The sequence below is a fragment of the Sciurus carolinensis genome, chromosome 3 (assembly GCF_902686445.1).
Source record: "Sciurus carolinensis chromosome 3, mSciCar1.2, whole genome shotgun sequence".
NCBI classification, from domain to species: domain Eukaryota; kingdom Metazoa; phylum Chordata; class Mammalia; order Rodentia; family Sciuridae; genus Sciurus; species Sciurus carolinensis.
In genome coordinates, this window is record NC_062215.1 from 115,322,074 (window position 1) to 115,344,327 (window position 22,254).

Consider the following 22,254-nt stretch of genomic DNA (forward strand, 5'->3'; position numbering starts at 1 on the left):
TGCTGACTAAAGTTTAATATAGATAATTGGGTTCTTTAAAATTCTATTTGACAGTGAACTTTTATTTCGAAATTAAAAAAGATGATACTCTTTTTAACTGATGTCATATTTTACATTAAAGTGGCTCCATTTTAGAATAAGCCTACTCTTTTTGTACTGTTTTCTGTTTAGCATTTTTAAGCACATGAACTTGTCTGTATTTTTAAATGATAATTTAATACTTTAAAATATGATTACATGCAATGTATAAGTATTATTTCTTATAACATTTATTTAAAACTTGGAAATAAGAAAAGTCTTTACTCTCTAAATAATTATTTTGCTATCTTACAAATGCCTTTTACTGATAGTAAGATGAAATAAAACTCTTTAAAAAATTCAACTATGAATAGAACTTTCTGGAAAGCATGAGGTTATTAAATATTTCAAATTTGTCCATAGTTTCCTTCTAAAATCAATAGAGTATAATCATATTGCAACTTTTTACTCAAAGGTAAGATGCAAATAGAAAAGCCTGAATTGAGTTTAGCAGGTGCTAAACCCATGGTTGAGGTCAGGAATTAGCTAAGCTGCTCACTGCCAAATCCGTTTTACCAAAATGTCTCAAAAAAAAAAAAAAAAACAAAAAAACAAAAAAAAACCCAATGCTATGAATCTTCAAAGTAATTCATAATTGTTAAAAATTTAAACTTTACATACTGCCATTTAAAGATCTAAATTCATTCATCCAGCAAAAAAATTTTCTAAAAAGTCAGTATATAAAAATATTATTTGGACTCCTCCTTTTGGCCCAGGTAGAGTTACAAAGGTCAGAACAGCTTTCTCTACTGAAACAGCGAGTTATACAGAAGAAATACATAAAATGATGACTCTGAAGACTGGACATCCAGGCTGGAGACTCTAAGATGGTGGGAAATGTGAAAGCCAGTCGCCAAGTTCTGTGAGTTTCTAACCTAAGGCCTTGTACTTCCAGACAACTGGACAAGGAAGGAGTATCTGCAGACTCCATGAGTGGAGGAGACAGAACTAGTAGTCCAAGGACACTAAAGTGGCTATAGTTCACAGGACAGGCATCCTAAAGGAAGGGACTGGACAGAGAACTCTGGAGCTCTTCTCAGGTCCCTCATGAGTACTGAGAAAAATATTCATCAATGCATGTGTATTAGGCAGCTTCTGAAGGCTAAGGATTACAGGGAATGCCACCTACCACTAAGGATTACAGGGAATGCCACCTACCACGCACATAGAGTGAGAATGGGACCTGCCTGTTCCTACCAGCTACACTAGTAAACACTTCATTTTAAATGGGTCATTGGGTAGAGTATTTGGAAATGGCTTCCCTCAGTCGTGTTGAATAATCAACCTTAGATTAAATGCTACTCGTCCTATCTAGCAAATCTTCAAATGTGAGAAGATGCAAAAGTATCAAACTGTTTATGAATGGTGTAACTAAGTCCCAAAACAAGGGTCAAGAATTTTGATAGGAATATAAAAGTATCTAGCACCCAAGAAACAAAAATCTCTAACCAAATAAACTTTAATACTAATAACAATCTGAAGTTAGTATCTAATTTCAGATGCCTTCCTAATATCTTGATATGGACTGTAGCAAACATCTTTTGCAATAAAGAAATCACAAAGAATGGTTAAGTATTGGTATACATAATGTCATCTCCTTAATATTAAAAAATTAACTTCAGAAGAAAATGGGAAAATTAGAGGTAAAACAGTAATAGTGGGAAATGCCAGTTTTACTTCATTTTCAAATTAAACTAAAAATTAGATTCTTCCCTCAGTTTCCATAGAGCTTTATCCCTAGTTACATAGTACACTTTATCCCTAATGCCTTACCTACCTACTAGTTAAGTTCTTGGTGATGTATATAGTGTCGAAAATGCTCTTAGGCTCCAAATTCAGAAACAATTTTAGGTTTGAATAATCTTCTCTTTCCTAACAGTAGTTTCTATGCATAAAATTAGAAGCCAGCTCCAATTTAACCCCTATGATACAATAATATTCCTTCTAAATAACTAAAACAATAAAAAAGCTTTACTTATTAATCACTCTGTACCTGAGCTTCTTCCTGTTGTTTTTTAAGCTGTTCAAGCATCTGCTGAAATTCTGCTTCCTTCTGTTCTGCTTCTTCCAGTGTGGCCTGATTCTGTTCCTCATAGGCCATGGCCACCACAGCCAGGATCAAGTTTACCAGGTAAAAAGAACCCAAGAAAATCACCAGGACAAAAAATATCATGTATGTTTTTCCAGCAGCACGTAATGTCTAGGACAGAAGAGAGATAATTTATTGGTATTTCAGAAAAGTGTCCCCAAATAAACATCTAATCATCACAGTTAGAAATAAAGAGATGAATGCATTTTAATATTTAATTTATTTTGATCAATTTTCTTTTGTGTTAAAAATACACAAGCACACATGTATACACAAATAATAATCAAATTATCAGAGGTTTGACTGTAGTGCATTTGCTATAAATACATTTCACATTAGTGCATCTTGGGTATATATTTGAGTAACACTAAAATGAAGGGTGAATAATGGAGAGTGGTAGTATAACTGAGAGCATTGGGTCTTTCATTTCTTTCAGTTGGGTTCCTCACCCAACTACATTTTCTGGAGGAGACACCTTTCTTTCCTCCTCTTCTAGCCTCAATTAATTATAGCTTTAATTTGAAATTTTTATATAATTGACCTTTTAAAATCCTTTCACATGCTGTTTCCAATCTCCACAATGAGGTTATAAACTCAAAGTCATGAGCATTCTTTGCTTTTGCCACAGCCCTTAGCAGAATGCCTTTCTTCTTTCTTTTCTTTTTTGTCAACATTTCATATTTTAATATTGCTGAACTCAGAGCACACCTGGGAGCTAGTCACAAGTTTTAATTTCTTTTTTTTATTGTAAATAAATGGGGTACATCTTGTTTCTCTGTACATAAAGTAGAGGCATACCATTTGTGTAATCATATATTTACATATGGTAATGGTGTTTGATTCATTCTGTTATTTTTTTTTTTTTCAGAATGCCTTTCATATAAGCAGCTCTCCATCTATGTAACTGACTGAGCAGTGAGGATTCTGTGCACACTTACTTTATACCATACCCTACTCTGTATTCCAGAGTATTCTAAACAAATATCCAAACTTACCATTTTATGTATGTTCAGAAAAACAAATCCTATTCACGTTAATTTGGATCTTACCAACTGATAAAGATTCTCCCAGTAGTCTTGAGTCATCAGACGGAATAAGGACAAGAAGGCCCAGCTGAAGGTGTCGAAGCTTGTGTAGCCATAGTTGGGGTTCCTGCCAGCCTTCACACAGATGTATCCTTCTGGACACTGGCTGTAAAAAAGAGAGTTGATAGTGAGGTCAGTATAGAAATTATATCAAGTACAATTCATCTTGATTTGTAGGAATTGTCATAACCCAGCATTATTTACAATGAATTATTTTTTGCCTTCATTTTTAGAATGCTTAGGTGACTGCTCACAGGGAAACTCATCAAATAAAGCTTATTAGGAAAACCAGAAGAAAATTAGGCATGAGTGAACCATATCTACAGACATTTAGGACAGCAGAGAGGTAGCTACCCCAGATCTTTACCTCTGACACTATCATACTTCTTCACTTTACAAAATGGCAAGAACTAATAATTAAAAGCTAAAAGTCAGAAAACAGGCAAAGGGTGAGAAAACTATTTACTTAATGAGCTATTTCAATTAGTCAATTCTGTAAAATTATCTAAAATAAAATTTATGTTTTAGAACAATTTTATTTTCACAGGAAAATTATGAAGATAGTACAGACCTCCCACATCCCCCATGCCCAGTTTCTAATATTGATACTTTATTATTAACTGAAGTCTATACTTTATCAATATTTCCCAGACATCTTTTTTCTGTTCCAGGATGCGCAAACATTTAATCATCATGTCTTTTTAGGCTTCTCTTGGTTGTGTTAGTTTTTCGGACTTTCCTTTTCTCCGGTGACCTTGACAGTTTTGATCACAAGTCAGGTATTTTGTAGACCGTTCTTAAGTTAGGATTTATCTTATGTTTATTTCATTGTTATTTGGGAGTTATTGATTTGGGGGTGGAAAAATACAGAGTTAAAGTACTATTATCCTCTTATCATGCTAAAAGCATGTACTGAATTAATATGATTTATCATTGTTGATAATGTTCATCACCTTACTAGATGTAGTGTTTGTAGATTTTTTTTTACTGTAAATCTACTTTTTTCTTCCTCTTTCATACTGCAGTCTTTGGAATAAAATCAGAATGTGCAGCCCACACTTAAGGAATGCATAGTTATGATCTCTTCAAAGGCAGAATATGCATAAAATTTATTTGGAATTCTGCATGGGATATTTGTTCATTATCCCTTATTTATTTATTTGATCACTTATTCACATCAGTTGGTGGATATTCATTTTGTACTTTGAATTAAAATTTAATAATATTTGCTTGCTCAATTTTTCCATCTTTGGTTATTATAAACTTTTTTACTTGATACTTGTTTTAGTTTGACATACCCCATGTTTGCATATTTTGTTTATATTTATTTGTTTCTTAGCACTTTTGTTCTTTCTGAACTTACAAGGTGGTATAGGTTCATCTTTTTTATTTTCCACACCAGTTCTTCAATCAATCATTTCTCCAAGTATTCCCAGTTCCTTTTATTGGAGCATGGTATTAGAAACCAAGGTCAGATGTCAGCTGGGTGTTTGTTGCTACTAAGTCATCTATCTTTGCTTCTAGTGCTTCTCACCTGACAGAACGAGGTCACATATATGCTAACGTGATGTACACACATACATACACACATAAACATTTCTGTATGTAACCATTTGTGTTGAGATTAAACTGAATTTGAGGTCATACTCATGTCTCCAACTCAAATCCATTACCACAGGATCATTCTAGACTCCTCCCTTTGCTTATTTGAAACTTGTCACTGCTAGGGTGAGAAATCTGCCTCCCACTATCTACTATCCATTTGCTTAATTGTTCTATATCAGCACACATGCATAGTAGTTTCAGGATTATTAGTCCATACCACCATGAGAAATGACTTTATCCTCTAGAGTGTAAGTCCTTTATCAGATTTGGATTTTGCAAATAGTTTCTTCTATTATGTGCTTTATGTCCTCATTTTCTTAAGGATGTGTCCGTAGAACAGAAGACGCTAACTTTAATAAGGTCGACTTACCACTTTTTTCTTTCATGGACTATACTAATTGATTATGTATTTAATAAACAAAACTTAAGGTTATATAGATTCTCCTATATTTTCCTAAAGAAGTTTTACATTTTACATTTAGGTGTATGATCTCTTTTGAGTAAATTTTGTTGTGGATATATTTTCTGTTCTAGTTTTGTTTCTTTGAATATTTCTAATTGTTCTAGCATCTTTTGTTGAAAATATTTTGTTTATTCCATTTAATTACATTTGCTTGCTTCTTTGTAAAAAAATTAGTTGACTATATTTGTACTTGTCTATTTTTGATGTTTTGTTTCTGTTTCATTGATCTATATACCAGTTCTTTCACCAATAGCATGCTATTTTTATTACTGTGACATTGTAGGAAGTCTTGAAACTGGGTAGATATCATTAGAATTTTGACATTTAAATAGAGTGACATTTAAATCAGTTTTACCACACAAATTTCTTAACCCATAAGGTACTCATTAAAGAGAAGTGATTATTATGTTTTCATAGGAATAAAATATGCATTAACCAACCTTATCCAAACATTTATCTAGCATTTTAAGTTAACCATAATAATAAATAATAGCATTAGTTACAATCCTATTATAAGCTTATGATATTATAAATTACAGTGCTTGTGATAGAGCCTGTTCTAGTACAAATGCTTTATGTACATTAATTATTCATCACAACAACCTTAAGAGGGGGCTGTATTATTTTTCCTAGAGATGTATAAACTGAAGTACTAAGAGTTTAGTACACTTCCAACTTTAAAGAGCTTGCAGACTGTGGGGTTAGAATTTGAACTCTAGAACCTGTACTCTTATTGACTATATTTATGTAGTAAAGCTATCAGGAAAAAAATTCTCCAAAACTCTATCTATAAGACTAATATGTATTTCCACTGATGCTCTTAGATTTTTATGCTCACATCAACTTTCTATTTTCTAAGATGCCTTAAAGTATGTTTCAGTTTTATGGCCTGTAAGTCACTTACTATTGGTATCACCAATACAAACTCACATCAACAAAAATATGCCCACGGTGTGTTCCCTCCCTCTTCTTCCTAAACAACCCCAATGGGTTTATAGAAAAAACTGTGGGCCTTCACTCATTAGAGCAATACTTTAGGTACATTCTGAGTATAAATTCCGGGGAAAACATTTTTCAAATGCTGTGAGTTTAGGGCCAATGGTAATTCAGTAAGTCAGACAAGACCTTTGCTAGGTACTCAGTCATGCTTTTATTATTTATATGTAAGTATACTTGTGTATTTTTTCTGAACTTTCATTTTCTATTTTTTCAAATTTCTTTCTTTTTACAAGAGCCTACATATTTAAAAAAAATCATATTCCTTACCCTGCATCTGAGCCATTTCCACAGAGTAAAGGGTCTTTTTGTCCATCCAAAACATAAAAGTGACCTGTTAATATGAAGAATAAACTCTTTCATTTCATATCAGTCATATTCACACTAAATAAAATCCCCAAATTTGATTGTTTCAGTTCTTTTCAACATGCTCATCAATAAAATGTGTTTACAAAGGTAGCTTCACACACTCTCAACTGTCTACAGTTGCAAACTCACTCAGCGACACTAAGGTTAACATATGCGGTAATACTTCTTACTGTCATCTCCAATGTAATCCTTCCAATTAAATGTACTCATTGTTACATTAACAAATGTCCCATTTGAATCCATTGTGCCATTGAAGTAGGAAGTGGTGTTGGTTTCAAAGGCAGAATCACTTGGGGGCCATTGCAAACATTTATTCCTCAGGTTGCCCATGAACAGCTGCAGCCCAATTAGAGCAAACACGCTCAGACAGAATACGGTCAGAATCATGACATCTGAGAGCTTCTTCACCGACTGGATCAGGGCCCCCACGATGGTCTTCAAACCTGAGGAGAAATAACTATGTGTCAACTGAGGAAGAGAGTCATAAACCATGATTTCTTCTCATAAGTTGCACACATTCTTATTTCCCCACAAAATATTGTTTGGCCATGTACACACCAAAGCTTTATGGACAGCCTGATGATCTAAAAAGTAGATGAAGAGCAGACTTTCTATATGAACAGTGTGCTTTCTGGAGGTTCAAAATCAAAGTTTGAATATCTAGGCAGGAAGTTTTGCTTGTGCAGTTTTATGTGCTGCCATAAAAAAGTAAAAGACCAAGTTTCAGTTGTTTCTCTTTTCAGATTCTGTGTTTCATGAGGCTGGTTCCCTCCATCCCATTCTGTACATTAGCCTCCAAGTAGCAGTGATTTGGAGGAGAAAAGAATTTTAAGATATAGAAATCCCATGCTATGGGCATGCTTTTCCATATAATCTTTTCTCCTTTATAAAAGAAGATCTATTTTTGAAATAGATCTGCTGTGAATGGTAAAATACAAATCAGTAAAGCCATGGTAGCAAAGCTTCATCAGAATGCAAGAGACAAAACTTTGCATCATATGCAAGAGAGAGAAGAGAGAGGGGGGAAGAGAGAGTGTGCAAAACCAGTATTTTTTTTAATAGATGTCTCATGCAATTTTCTGTTAAACTCAAAGGCTGACTTTACAAAGAAGCAGAAATTTCTAAAATTTGAGGAACTAAACTGACATCAAAACATTATTTAACGTTCTTTAATGTGACAAAAAAGAACAATAAGTAAGAAGGTTAATTGTATACATTGATATCAACCTCAATATTATTATAGTGTATTTAAAGTCAGCCTCGGTGTTTAACCTAGCTCTCACCTGGAATCACTGAAATAGTTTTCAATGCTCGGAGAACTCTGAATGTTCTCAATGCTGAGACATTGCCCAGGTCCACAAACTCTGTCACATATCTGTAATAGGGGAGTTCACACACAAACACAATAACACACAAGAAAAGTTGGAGATATAAGGGGCCTATCACCTTACACCAGTTTCTTCTTACCTGGAATTACAGAAATAGTTTTCAGAGCTCGCAAGACTCTGAAAGTTCGAAGAGCTGAAACATTGCCTAGGCTTACAAATTCTGTTACATACCTGTAGAATTAAATCAGAGTTACTGATAGTTTTGGAAAATGTCATACTAAATAAATAATTAATGCTGGATTTGGCATATATAGCCCCTTGAGTTAAACAAACAGAATTGTCAAAGACCTCAGGGTGCCATATGCTGAAAGGTGCCTTTAAAGAAAAAAAAAAATTGTTACTTTATTTCCATGTAGGTTTCACTAATATGGATACTTCTGTTTGCAAAACCAATCAAAGTACAGTTGTTCCTATTAAATTTTAGTCAATGAATAACTTCATTTTGATGAAGATAAACACTGTGACATGAAAGTAATTCCATTTATTGCTCATTTACTAGATCTATTTACCTTGCAATATGTATTCTCAAAATACACGAGGCATATAGCTAACTCAACTAATGTGGAAACTCTACATTTATGCTATGTCTCAATATCCTAGTTTATGCTGTAACTATTACCATTATATTGAAATTAACAAATTTTAAAAATTACTCACGCCATCACAATGACACTGAAATCCAGCCAGTTCCATGGATCACGAAGGAATGTAAAATCTTCCAAGCAAAATCCTCTTGCCAAGATTTTTATAAATGACTCAAAGGTATAGATCCCAGTGAATGTGTACCTAGGAAAAGCATCCAAACCAAAATTAATAATTTAATTTGAACTGTTAAAATACGTATTTTCAAGTATGTGAAATCCTTTTGTGTGTGTTTTTTTCAATTCATTGAACTTTTGATCCTTATTTCTATATCAAAGAATCTTGTAGTTTACTTAGTCTTATAAGGCTAAGTAAAAGATTAAAGTAAAGAGAGAATATGTTCTTCAGGAATATGTTTTTGTTATACTATTTGGATCTTAGAAAAATAATTTCACATATTTTGTGGATAATCACTAAACTTGATCCTCTTGAGCAGCAATGTCCAACAGAAATACAACCTAAGTCATAAAGTAATGTGCCACTTCCCGGTAGCCAAATAACAAAGTGAGAAGGAGCAAGTGGAATTAATTTCCATGTTATATTTTGTGTACATCAATGTATCCCAAATATTATCATTTCAGAGGTTAAATTTACCAAATTCAATAGCAACATGAAGCTGGTGGCTTCTTCATTGGACAGTAGAACCCCACAGGCAACATAGCTTGGATTCACTTGTACAAAAATGATTAATGATTAATGATTAATCTTAATGATTAGATTCATTTTAGGTTTATTTTACATGTCTTATATGGAAAATATACTGCATTTTTTGTCACTAAAGGGTCTGGAATAAAGTCATAAAACTGCCCATCTCTCCTGTCTCTTTCTCTCTCTCCATATGTATTTGTGAATACATACATATATATATATATTCATAGTCACAAGAAATAATTCAGTTCTCTAGTATGTTGTGTGTGTCTGTATTTACACAGTTACCAAAATTCACAGATAAATAAAATTCTTTAACTTTTCATCAGCTACTATCTCTCTTCAATTCACTGGGCCAAATTTTTTAATCCTTGCTTAAATTCCAATTTTAGCCTCCAAAATGATGGAAGACTTTTGTTTGCTGTCCAATGTAGTTCATTTTTCCTTTGAGCATTGACAGTGAAGTTATTTTTGTTTCTGTTTCTTCCAGAAATAGTTGAGAGTACTAGTTTGTAAACACTGTGTTCTTTAAAAGTCCAATCTAAGTCTATTTTTAAGAATACTTTACCCGAGTCACAAAGATTTGATTTACTCTTATTAAAATTCATTGTACCTTCCAGTCTACTGGTGTGATATATGTGAAGAATGTTAGGATAGGTATCTATAAAATGTCTTCTGCAGAAAGTTCTCTCATATGAGGGAACAAAGAAACCAGAGAAAAATGTATGTAAAAAGCTTCACATCTTATTTTCCTAAGTATATTCTCCTCCATTTTCCCTGACAACTCAATTGTTTCAGGAGCAATAAGTATAATTCCCATCTTTGCTTAATTATTAAGTGACTGACTACTAGGAAGAAATGTATTTGACAATCCCAACCTTATGTGTACTTGCACCTTAGTTTGGATCTTTGTGTACTGAATGTAATCACTATGACATTTCCATTTGGAGGGATAACTGGCCTTTTAAAAGGACTTAGAGACACCTTACATGCATGTCCTATTTGTCATGTTAGGGGTTAATGCCCTTATCTATGCTTAGGCAATTTATGAAGTGACTAGGAGTGAGAGAGATTAGTTTACACTTCTACTCTTGTTTTGGGAAATATAAGAAAATATGAGAACATTTAGAGTAGGTAGTGCATGGAAGAGTCTTAGAACTTAACTTTGAGAAAGAACTTTACACAGGACAGGTATTCAGAAGTGCTTATTAACCAACTAGACTGGACAGGTATGTAGGAATCAGGAGACCTGGATCTTTCTTGGCTCAGCCTCCACTAGGCTCCTGATCTTGTTGTCTCTTCCATCCATGTGATAGGGTTTTTTTTTTTTTTTCTTTTCCTTCTGTGATTATGGGGTATATAACAGGACCCTGCCTTGCATAATACTCTCCTCACTATACTATAGTATCCTGAGGCTATTTTGGGTATGTTTTATCTTTATACCTATCTGATTTCAATGACTTCTGTTTTCATCTCAGAATTGAATTATCTTCTCCTCTCATTGGACTCTAGGTTTTTGTTTGTTTTCGCAGTGACCATTACTATTTTGCTTATTTTCCTGACGCCTTGCTATCAAGTTACTCAAGATAATTGATCAGAAAACCTGCACAAAGTTTTCTAACTGAAAAATCTATGTCAAAACTTCTGTAAAGTCAATTATTTCATAATGGGTATAATGTCTCTAAGTTAATACTGTTCTGTTAAAAGGCAACATATATGTTCAAACATCATCTTTACCTATTTTTCATTAATTTAATATAAATAAATGACACTTATATATGTTTAAATGCTTAAATAATTTCTTCTTTGAAAGCACATAGAAAAGTTTTATATAGTTATGTCTATTTTGTTAACTCCAAAATCATAAATGGTAACTGAGAGTTCTGTTAAATGGCCTGCCTCAACAAAAGAATTGGATTCTTTATGATAAGAACTTCTACAAAGCATCTTCAAACTACTATATTTTAAAAATTTTCAACATGTTAAATTACAGAAAACCAGTGATTTAGAGTAGAACATTAAATCCTCATAGATATCTTCAAAAATGGTTAGAAATAAAAAAAGATAGTGTTTGCTTCAATATCTTATTTCCCATCCAACATTACTTTAAAAATATAAAAATAAAGAGAACATATTAAAAATTTTCACTTAATAAATCAGATACCTGGCCATTGTATTAAACTATACATAAATAATCTGTATGACCTAAATACCTTCCATTTCACTAAAAAGAATACTTCTTTGATACAAATGATCTCATATATGACTGACAAGGGATAATGTTATGATACAGAAATTGTGTTACTTCATATTAATGTTTTGAAACAATGAGGAACATTTTTTTCCCCTCAAATTTAAATAGAAAATCTCTAGAAATAAAAAGTACCTTAAAGTGAGAGATCAATAGAAGTGTTTCATTTAGTGCTTGTAAAGGCTGGTTTAGGGGCCTCAATAAATACTGGGCTTAGGCTTTTCCTATTGATTCTGTTAAAATACTGAATCAAATGTTTTCACAAATGTTAAAATAGATGTACCCTGGGTCTCTGTCTCAAAGGGAGAAAGGATATGGTTGCTAAGGACCCCAGCGGCTGAGATTTTGGATGCAAATGTTAGGAGGAAAACTGAGCAAGTGTTGTCATTGCTTTTTATTAAAGTTTTCAGTCATTTGCCTTTAAGTATATTTCCCTTGAAACTCTGCTACTTTTGGAGTGCTTTTTCAGGATACATTTAATTTCTTTTACCAAACACATCTATGGGGTTTTAGCACAAATGCTCTGGTCTAAATAACCAGCATATCTACATATAACTTAGCCACATAAAATGTCTAAGTTACTCAAACACCCAGATATAAAAATAAAATATATAATCAAAATGCCTGATAAAATAATAAAGAGTCAGACACCTGTATCTGTTTAACCAGAATATAACAATAATGGCAATATACTAATGTAAAATAATTCATCAAATTACTCAGGTGATCATTGTACTATATTTATAATGTGTAACAATGATTCTTAACTGTAAGGCTAAATGATTGATTTAGTTTCCTATCAAATGGATGCTAATTGATAACCTCTCTTAAACAGATACTATCATGAATTTGTTGGAAAAAAAAAACTTAACTCAAAGAAGAAAAACTCCCCCAAAGAACCTCCCTTATCTTCTTTTATGTTATGAAAATAACTTTTCTTAGAAGTATTTAGTCTCACTTAAAAAAGTGGAAATGTTAAGTCAGATGATAACCACAAAGAGATTGCTAAAGAATACATGTGTACATTTCTCATTCCAAGAAGTTATTCCTACTTACTCTACATTCTTTGTCCAATCTGGAGGGTTGCTCAAGGTCATGAATACACAGTTGGTCAAAATAGTGCACATGATAAGCATGCTGAATAAGGTAGATTATAGTTAAGGAATAATTGTTAGTTTGTTTTCATGGTTATTTAAAAATGATCCAAAACACACACACACACACACACACACACACACACACACACTCACACATACACCAGAATTTATCAACACAAGGTAACTGGGAAATCATTTTACTTATTAGCATTAAGATAATTATAAAAATAATAATAAAGTTCAAAGCCTGTCACATGGTCTTGGTCTATTCTTTTTGAAATTTTTCATCATTTACTTACAAAACTGAATTTAATATTTGAAGCAAATGGGAAATATTTTTCATTCGAATCAGTTTTGTAAAATTGCAGTAGAAGGGCAACTCACCCTTCTTTAAGTTTATAGTATGATATAAGTGGAAGCATTGCACTTCAAGTATGATTAAAATTTTCCATAAATTTACAGGTTAATGAATGCAATATACAAAGCCTAGGAAATATAGACCAATATATTCAAAGATCACTTTGAGACCTCTACTGTAGGGAGATACTCCTTGTAGAAATGTAACTCATTCCTTTATAATTTATAACATAATAAAGTTTTGTGCTGATATGGTAATATTATTTGCTAAGGTTTTGGTTTTCACTTTAAGCTGTAGGGAAACCCAGAGGTCATCTAGCTATTCTCCTGCATCTGGTCCACATCATTCCAAATCAGATAAGAAGTATTGTGAAGAATTAGCTGTAATCATTTTTCTTGGTATCTCAATACCAACTTCACTGTAAGAAGCCTATGATTATTTTGAGATAAATATGTGATATTTTAAAAATATAATTTACTTTCCAATATCAACCCATAGAAGAAGAGAATTCAAATGCCCTTCAAAAGGTTGTCAGCCCCATTTGCTGTGTCTCTTAGGTTAGCTGGTCTTTTAGTTTATATATAATTTGCCTATATAGAATACCAATTCTTAAACAATGCCTCAAACAAATCACCTTTCTATTTTATCATTTCTTAAATATTTATTGGAATCTACACCTAGTCATACATTCTTCCCCTTCACATATACTTATTTTTTGGTGGGGGGTGCTGGGGATTGAACTCAGGGGCACTTGACCACTGAACCACATTCTCAGCCCTATTTTGTATTTTATTTAGAAACAGAGTCTCATTGAGTTGTTTAGTGCCTCACTTTTGCTGGGGCTAGCTTTGAACTTGAGAGCCTCCTGCCTCAGCCTCCCGAGCCACTGGAATTACAGGCATACGCCACTGCGCCTGGCACATATACTTTTGACTGACATTGTAAAAAGGTTTTTTAATTTTTTTTTATAGTGTTGGGGATCAAATTCAGGGCCATGTGTATATATGCATACCAGTAAGTACTCTACTACTGAGCTACAGTCCTGAGACTACAAATAGTTTTAACAACTTTTTGATATAATATCAACCAGATACAGAAGCATATAATGAAAGTTTAATAAATATTTACTAAAGGAGAAATTAAAGACGGAAAGGAGGAGAATAGATTCAGGTGCTAAATATACACAGCCAATTAAGGTACAAAAGTTGAAACATTCAGCAGGGCAAGGTGGCAAAGTTCTCTAATCCCAGTAACTTGGGAGGCTGAGGCAGGAGAATCACAAGTTCAAGGCCTTAGAAGCAGAGCAGGATCCTAAGGAATTTGACAAAATAAATAAATGAAAAATAAAAAAAAAGGACTATGGATGTAGTTCAGGGGTAAAGTGCCCCTGGGATCAATGCCCATGCCCCAAAAGAGTTTGAACATTTAGTAAAACAGATAATAATATTAACCACAATGGACTAGCAATGGTTATATATTATTTAATTAATATTAATAAAAGTCTTGGGCTGGCGTTGTAGTTCAATGGTAGAAGTGCTTGCTTTGCACATGCGAGGCACTGGGTTCGATCCTCAGCACTGCATAAAAAAAAAAAAAATAGAGATACTGTGTCCACCTACAACTAAAAAAATATTTAAAAAGAAAAGATTGATAAAAGTCTTAAGGAGATTGGCTCTTATACCTACTATACAAATGTAGTTCATTTACACATTCATTATAATGGTTTCAAATCACTTCAAGAATAATAATAATAATTCTATAATAATCTTAAATATAAATAGTTTTATGCTAAAGCCAAAGGCAATAAATCAATTAAACTAACAATGCTACTATTAATCTCAAAGACATTTTATAAGCATTTTGAAAGAAGACATTTTCTTTAAAAATTTCTGTTAGAAATAGCACTTGAACAATTCACATAAAAAGGATATGAGTGTACTAAAATCTTAATAGCGATTTTCCTTACAGGATTTAATGGAGTTAAAATATACAAGGCAGAGGTGGCACTGAATCGGAAAATTGCCTTCCCTTTATTCAATACTATAAAAGTCTGAAAAAGAAAACATAAGAGAGAAATTGTTAGGCATGTGGCTTATTTGAAGAGTTTATACACATCAAGAACTTGTTTTGGCTTTTTTTTTTTAAACCTGATTTGTTTATTCAAACTTACTTGTTTAAACCATTATAGACATGTAAAGTATACATGTAAGGTGTTTCTCCCTAAATTAAAATAAAATTATAGATAAAAATACACTTTACTATTATCTAATCTGTCTCTAAGGTTCCAACTTGCTGATACAAACTGATAATCCTACACAAAATTTTTTAGCAAATTATAATGTAGCTTTACAGATTTCAATTCTATTTAAAGCTTGCCATCTGTCTCCAGTTTTTGGTAACTTTTCAGATTATTCTGTACACATTGCTATTAAAACACTCTTTTTTCTAAATATTTTAATTAAATCAAATCTTTTAACTCCAAAATTTGTGGTGGATTCCTATTGTCTCTTTAGTAGTTCTCTTCTTTTAAAAATGTTCAAGTGGGTTGAATTACCTGGCTTTGCTGATTCTGCATATCAGTTGAGAAGGGATCAGCTTCCCAGCTAATACTGAGAAGGGACAGCTGCATTGAAAATTAGCCTGAAAACATCACTTTGAAGGGCATTCCACAGCTAAAGTTCTATGATCTGAAAGCTATAATTATTAACCTAGCATTTAAACTACGCTGCCCAGCGACTGCTGACCAAGTCATTCTTGGATCATCTTTTATTTTCTCCTACAAGAGTCATCTCTACTCCAGTCAATTCAATCCACTCTTCAATCCTACTCACAACCTGTCAAACTCTCCCTCTGACTCTGAAAATGAGTGTCACAGAATCTTAGAGGAAGGCAGATCCTGAGAGGTCATGTAATCAAACTCCCTGCCATTTCAGGAAGACATCTCCAGGACAGACTTGACAGTAAGGTCCCACCTAAACTGACCCACTATAAAACCAGTGGTTCTTAAAAAAGCTTACCTGCCAAAATGTTCTGGGGAGATTTTTAAATTGCTGATATTTAAGTCTCATCTCAGACCCATTGAATCAAAAGTTTTGGAGAATGGCACAGATGTGGGTATTTGGGACACTTTCCTTGGGTGATTCAAATGTGTTCGGGGTTGATAAACCCTGTTCTCTGGGCATGTCCTCAGCTTTCAAATTCACCTCCTTCCTCACATCGTTCCAGATAAATCACACTGTTTCTGACCACTCCTTAATTGCCTCCTTCACCACTAAGTCTTAGTATATAAATTTGCATTCTTTTGCATGTTGCTTGTAACCAGAATTCAAATAGCAATTTCCTTTTAGCCTTCATTCTAGGGACAACCAGGTTAGAAGCAGTTGTAAAGCATTGAGCACAAAGAACCTATAATCTATTTCTCCATTTCTCCCTGCAGTATTTAATAGCGTGGTTTTAAACTAAACACTTGTTTTAATTGAATATGGGTTAACCTGTAAGATGCTATTCACTTTTATGATATCTGCTCTCTATATTGATTTACTTGATAATATGTTTTTTACCCTTTAACTATGGGCTATATCCTAAGTATTCATGTTTACTGATGATATGCTCTGTTTGAACAGGTAGGCAGAAATATTTGTATTGTGAATATAAGGAGCAGGGAAAACATGTTCTCTGTTCATTGCCCTTTTTCTTTAAAGACTGTGGTGCCAACCATTACTTAACTAACCATTTTTAATAAACTGCACTCCATAAATTCTATGAATAGGTCTAGTAAACTAACCTTTACTAGCAGGATTACTACTAGGATTATCTGCAAGGGTCAACAGACCTTGGGAAGACTTCCCTTGAAGTATAGAAGGATTGTCTTGATTTCACAGGATTAGATCATCTAATATTACAGTTAAACAACCAAGATTGATTTAGGCATTCAATGATAGTAGTAACATGTAAAAGTTCACTATAATTTAAGGTGCATTAATTCATGTTTTTTTTCCAAACAATTTCCCTGAAAAGGAAAATTTTCACTTGCAACATGAGAAGAGGACTTTGTTTTGAAATATCTCCAAAAACAGAGTGAGCAGGAATTAAATGTCCCTTTTAAAAATGGAACCCTCTGCTATTCCTGCAGGATTAGCCTGTGTAGTACTAGTGGAATTAGGCTAACATGCCAAGAGCATCTTTATTAAATTTATGTTCTGGAACAGGGCAGACCTTAAGAACATAATCCCAGTTCATTTCTGGAGAACAAAACCCAACATAAAACCTTGAGTTAAAAAAAAAAAAAAATTAGGAATAAAATACCAATGTCCTAGATAATGTAAGAATTACAAGAAAAACATTTGAAAATTGGGGCTCTGATGTTATTAAACTATGTACACAAACTGGAAATTACTTGAGGCAATGACAGATGATTAGGTGGATTAGTGCCAACTTTAAAGTCAGTTTTCCAAATTGTGATAAATAATGATGTGCCTTTAGAAAAAATTAGTTCATGTTGCTACTACATGGTAAGTGCTATAGTTGGAACTATATTAAACCAGTTGTTTTCTACTCTGGAATACTATTTACTCCTTTTTCCCAGGCAAATGCACAGCTTATAAATTCACTAAAATTTTTGCTACTTCAAAGCAAGAATAAGCTTTACATTTCAATGAGTAGGACCATGCTAGAGTTTTAAAAACACAATACAACCAATTTTTAACAAATCTTTTACTATATTAATAAATACTCTATACAGTTAGTGATTTGGAGCTCTGGCTCTGGAGCTGGACTGTCCAGATTTGAATCCTGTATTGAGCACTTACGGAGTGTGACCCTGGTGAGCTAATTTACCTTTTTTGGCTTTACTTCCCCATCTGTAAACTAAGGCTAACAATAGTAACCACTTCAATGGTGCACAGAATATTAAGTGAGCTAAAACACTCAAGTATTGTTCAACACTGTATAAATACAGTAAATATTAGCTATTATTATCATTGTCACTAACCTCATCGTATCACCATGATCAAGTTACATGCCATGAAAACATACAGTGATGCTATCCATCTGGTTAAATTGGGTACCAAACTATATCACTTATTAATGGCAGAAGTCACATTATGCTTTATACTATTAAAATGCTCTTTGATTGCATTATTTCATATAATTAACATAGCTTCATGTCATAATCTTAAATTCTATACTTTCTTCTGTTAGCTTCTTCCATTAGCTCCTTCTATGCATCACTCTCTCTTTAGTAGCACCTCAATCTTCATCTCTATCAATACTTTGTGTATAACAGGAGTGATGCCAATAATACAGAGCCTGACTAGAGATCTCCTAGGAAGGGTCACAACAGCTGGGAATAAATTATGACCCAACTCTGGTTCCTGGCTATGGAAGTAGTAAGAACTGGTTTTGTCAGCATAAAGAGAACAATCCTGTTTTCTAGTGGCAGACTCACATCAACCAAACTTGAAAGCCTGACACATAAAATCAGATGCCAATCTATTTACAGGGAGATATATTACTTTCACATGGACTAAAATAATTACAATGGCATAATCAGAACATTCTTTCCTTTCAGCAGATCTATGGAAAAACGAATTATGAGCAGAAGTTCCTTACTGATTTTTGAGTCAAAACCAGGTGATTTAATCAAATGATGTAGAATGCTTTATGTCATCCATTAGGCTAGCCCAGGGAAACCCCTCCATAATGAGCTGGCCTTGCTCTTTCAGTCCAAGGGAGATCTGTCTCCCTTGGATGATGTTTATCCTTATTTTTCTCCCACGATCCCACCAAGTTGACCAGTTTCCTCTTAAGTAGGAAATATTTTTAATCATGTCAGAGTGAAAAATATCCCTGTCTCCTGAAGATATATTTTCAAATAATTTTGATCAATAGTTCTCAGAGGAGAATTTTTTTTTGTTTCATACCTCATTGTCATCACCTTTTGTAATAATACAGTAACTAAATTCCAGAACTTTCTTTATCAACTCTGTAATACAGTGCTGAAAAAAATATTTCAGAAGTATATACATATGTAATTAATACCACCTTTTGTGAAACTAGTTAAAAAAGGCAAAAAGAAAGAACCTGTTTAATTGTTCCCATTTGTTTTTATGACCTTAAATAAAACATTCAAAGTCTTGCTATAAGTGTGGTTCATGTACTGACAGGATGGGTATCACCTGATGGTTTGTAAGAAATGGAGAATCTCAAAAAAAAAAAAAAAAAAGAAAGAAAGAAAGAAAGAAATGGAGACTCTCTGGCTCCACCCCAGCTTGTGGAATGAGAATCTGCATATTAATAAGATTCTCAGGTGAAGTGTTTATTTGGCAAGTTTGAGAAGTACTTATTGAAAGCATGGGGCTAGTCTGCATCTGAATGATTGTCATTTCCTTTAGCCAACATTTATTTTGTAACTTTAAATTGAGTATTGCTTAAAGAATGCAATGTTCTCAATCATTGCTTTTTAAAGAGTCTGCTTTGACTAATTGAGGTGTTCAATATCTTCCTTTAGCCATAAGTCACTAACTCATATTGGTATTAATTTACACTTATTTTCTACATTGAAATATTTTTATGCATGTGAAGATAATATACAAATTGTGGTTTTAAGATGCCAAAATGCCCAGTAGAAAGCTTAGCATCTCCATTTGTTCTTTTAATATTTCCTATAAAATATCACCAACCTGGTTTAACTCCAGAACTGGCTAATTCTTGCAAAAATGTGTGGTTAATTTAGCATTCACAACTGTGGCTTTAAATCATGTGTAGAAGGAGAAAACTTGAAAATTTTCTTTGTTCTAGTTTGGGGATTTTATTTTTCTTCTAATTTTGACATTTTTTTCCCCCTCAGGATAAGATTTTAAGCATATATATGTATTCTAGAATATAGTATCAGAATCTTGGTATGGTTAAGATTAACTCCTAATCCTATTCCAGGTTAGCGGATGGAAAACAAAAATATATGTCCAGGTGAAACTGCATCTTCGTGTATTATCTGCCTATAGGAGGGTGTTAAGTTGATGATTATTTCTCGTCCACTAGAAACCGCAAGCCAAATAAGAACTTAAAAGTAAGAAGCACAACATAGGCCCATACTTATATTTTTCTTTTTCTTTTGCACAACTGTTTTGTTGTCTATTATGTGCTTAACTATGTTAGTAATAGCAGATATTCAGCTTTGTTGGAGTCAAATTTAAGTTTTATTATTTTTTTCAATTACTGAGAATTGTAGATATGGTTATCTATTCATATTTCCTCGCTGTAATCAATTATTTATTTCTTATGAATGTTTCTGCTTATTATACTGTGCATAGAAGTAAGTGGCCCTAAAGAGTATTATACAATCTTTTACAGGAGAAAAAATATGGGTGTCCTATGTATATAAGTCCCAGAAAAGGATGTTAATGTTAAGTGTTTAATTAAAGACTCATTGGAGGTACAAAACCAACACTCACTTTCTTATTGATATAGTAGGGGTCCAGGTCCTCCAGGGGCTCTGACACCATCTCTGGAGGAATGTCTCCGTAAATAAATGGAAGGTTCTTTCCAGCTTCCAAGTCACTGTTTGGCTTTGGTTTGTTCTCATCATCATTGTCTTGTTCTTTCTTGGGCTTCTTGGCTTTCTCTTCTGCGGCACGTTTTTCGATAGCAGCAAGAGATTCTCTAGTGAAAAGGCGGAAGCTTTCAGGTCCCGGGGGTACCAGCAGTGCCTGTGCCATCTTTTCATCCTGCACATTTAATTACGTTTAGCTTCTTGCATAAGAATTGCCTACAATAAATGAAAAAAAAATGCTTGAAAGTTAGGAGAGAAAGTGGCAAAGAGGGGACAAAAAAATCAACCAGAATGTCATTTTTAAAGTAATTTTTAAATGACCAAAAATCATGCTTTCAGAGGTGTACTACAAACTCTAACTCGGAAACATCATCATTTGATCTAATTTTCAATAATTCATCTTCCCAGATCTACCAAAATTCTGTTCTGCATGTTAATTAGTCTGATTTAGTCATTTTACAATGTTGCTATATTTCAAAATATTACATTGCACACAATAAATATGTAGAATTTTATGTGCTAACTGAAAGATAAAAATCTTAAAAATAGCCTATCCTGAGATTATTGCCAAAATGTATTACAGTATACTTTTGACAAAAGAGTAGTACTGATAGTAACTTGTCAATAAAATTGTTTAAAAGCCCATATCCTCCCCCCCACCCAACACACACACTTCTTTTTTCACAACTTACTAACTCCTTAAATAAAAAAGTACTGGTAACAATGCAATTATTTTGATAGATGCCTGACTCAAAATATCAGAATAGGAAAGGAATTATTTGCCTAACTCAACCATTGCTCTGGTTGTCAGTATCTTTGACTACAGCACCACAAACTATCTGATCAACAGCAGCAACAGGAAGCTGCTGCCTCCAAAAATAATTTATCTATCTTTGGTTAGTATTTCCTGGCTTTTATTAAGTTAAACTCATTTTTCTTTTAGTTTTTCACCTGGATCTTTCTGGGGCACCATCTGAGGCAATGCAGAATATTTATTTCATTTTCCAGTTTGCTACCCTTCAAGTATTCCAAGAAAATTTTAATATTCTTCCTGATTCTTCTTGTTGAAGTTGTGACTAAAAGAATGGACCATGGAGCTAGATTCCTCCCTCTGATTTAAACCTTGGCTCTGCCAGCGTTATGAGATAGGTGATCTAGGAACACCACCTCCTCATTGCTTCAGTCTTCATCTATGAAATAGGAATAATAGGAAAATTGACCACCCAGGATCGCAAAGAATAATCAAGTTAGTTGATGTATTGTCTAGAATAGTTTCTGGAGTTAATAATCACTGTATTAGAGTGAATGATCATAATTGAATTATCTTCATTTTGCCAGACATTTCTCTTCTCTCATCGCTTCAAGCATTCTCATAATTCAAACCATTCTCCTTTAAACAAGCTCTTGACGTGCTGGGACCACAACAGACCCTGGAGCTTCAGGAAGGCTCCGAGAAGTGCAGAATACAGGGGCACATTCACACATGCCTGACTCCTGGCTGGGAAAGGAGAGAAAGCAGACAGGTGGAGGACCCTGCTCAGTTTCCCATGGAAGGAAAAATATATCTGTCTGCAGGAAATATGACAGGTCTGTTGAAAATATAGGAAATGAGTTACATGAATGTTGAATCATAAGT

At 33.4% G+C, this 22,254-nt stretch overlaps 1 protein-coding gene across 2 annotated transcripts in view; it reads right to left on the reverse strand.

Moving 5' to 3' along the window:
• Scn3a (sodium voltage-gated channel alpha subunit 3) overlaps positions 1 to 20,784 on the reverse strand; it is an 82,045-nt gene extending 61,261 nt beyond the window's left edge. The window contains exons 1-9 of one of the 2 annotated variants that reach the window (XM_047544858.1): positions 20,521 to 20,784; positions 15,001 to 15,119; positions 12,671 to 12,760; positions 8,731 to 8,859; positions 7,969 to 8,060; positions 6,856 to 7,128; positions 6,587 to 6,650; positions 3,217 to 3,358; positions 2,065 to 2,278 (exon numbers count right to left, since the gene is read on the reverse strand). In XM_047544858.1, coding sequence (XP_047400814.1) covers positions 2,065 to 2,278; positions 3,217 to 3,358; positions 6,587 to 6,650; positions 6,856 to 7,128; positions 7,969 to 8,060; positions 8,731 to 8,859; positions 12,671 to 12,760; positions 15,001 to 15,119; positions 20,521 to 20,784 — 1,387 coding nt within the window. Of the gene's footprint in view, positions 1 to 2,064; positions 2,279 to 3,216; positions 3,359 to 6,586; positions 6,651 to 6,855; positions 7,129 to 7,968; positions 8,061 to 8,152; positions 8,245 to 8,730; positions 8,860 to 12,670; positions 12,761 to 15,000; positions 15,120 to 20,520 lie in introns of both variants that reach the window. The other variant, XM_047544859.1, reaches the window with a different exon arrangement.
• Between the last annotated feature and the right edge of the window lie 1,470 nt (positions 20,785 to 22,254).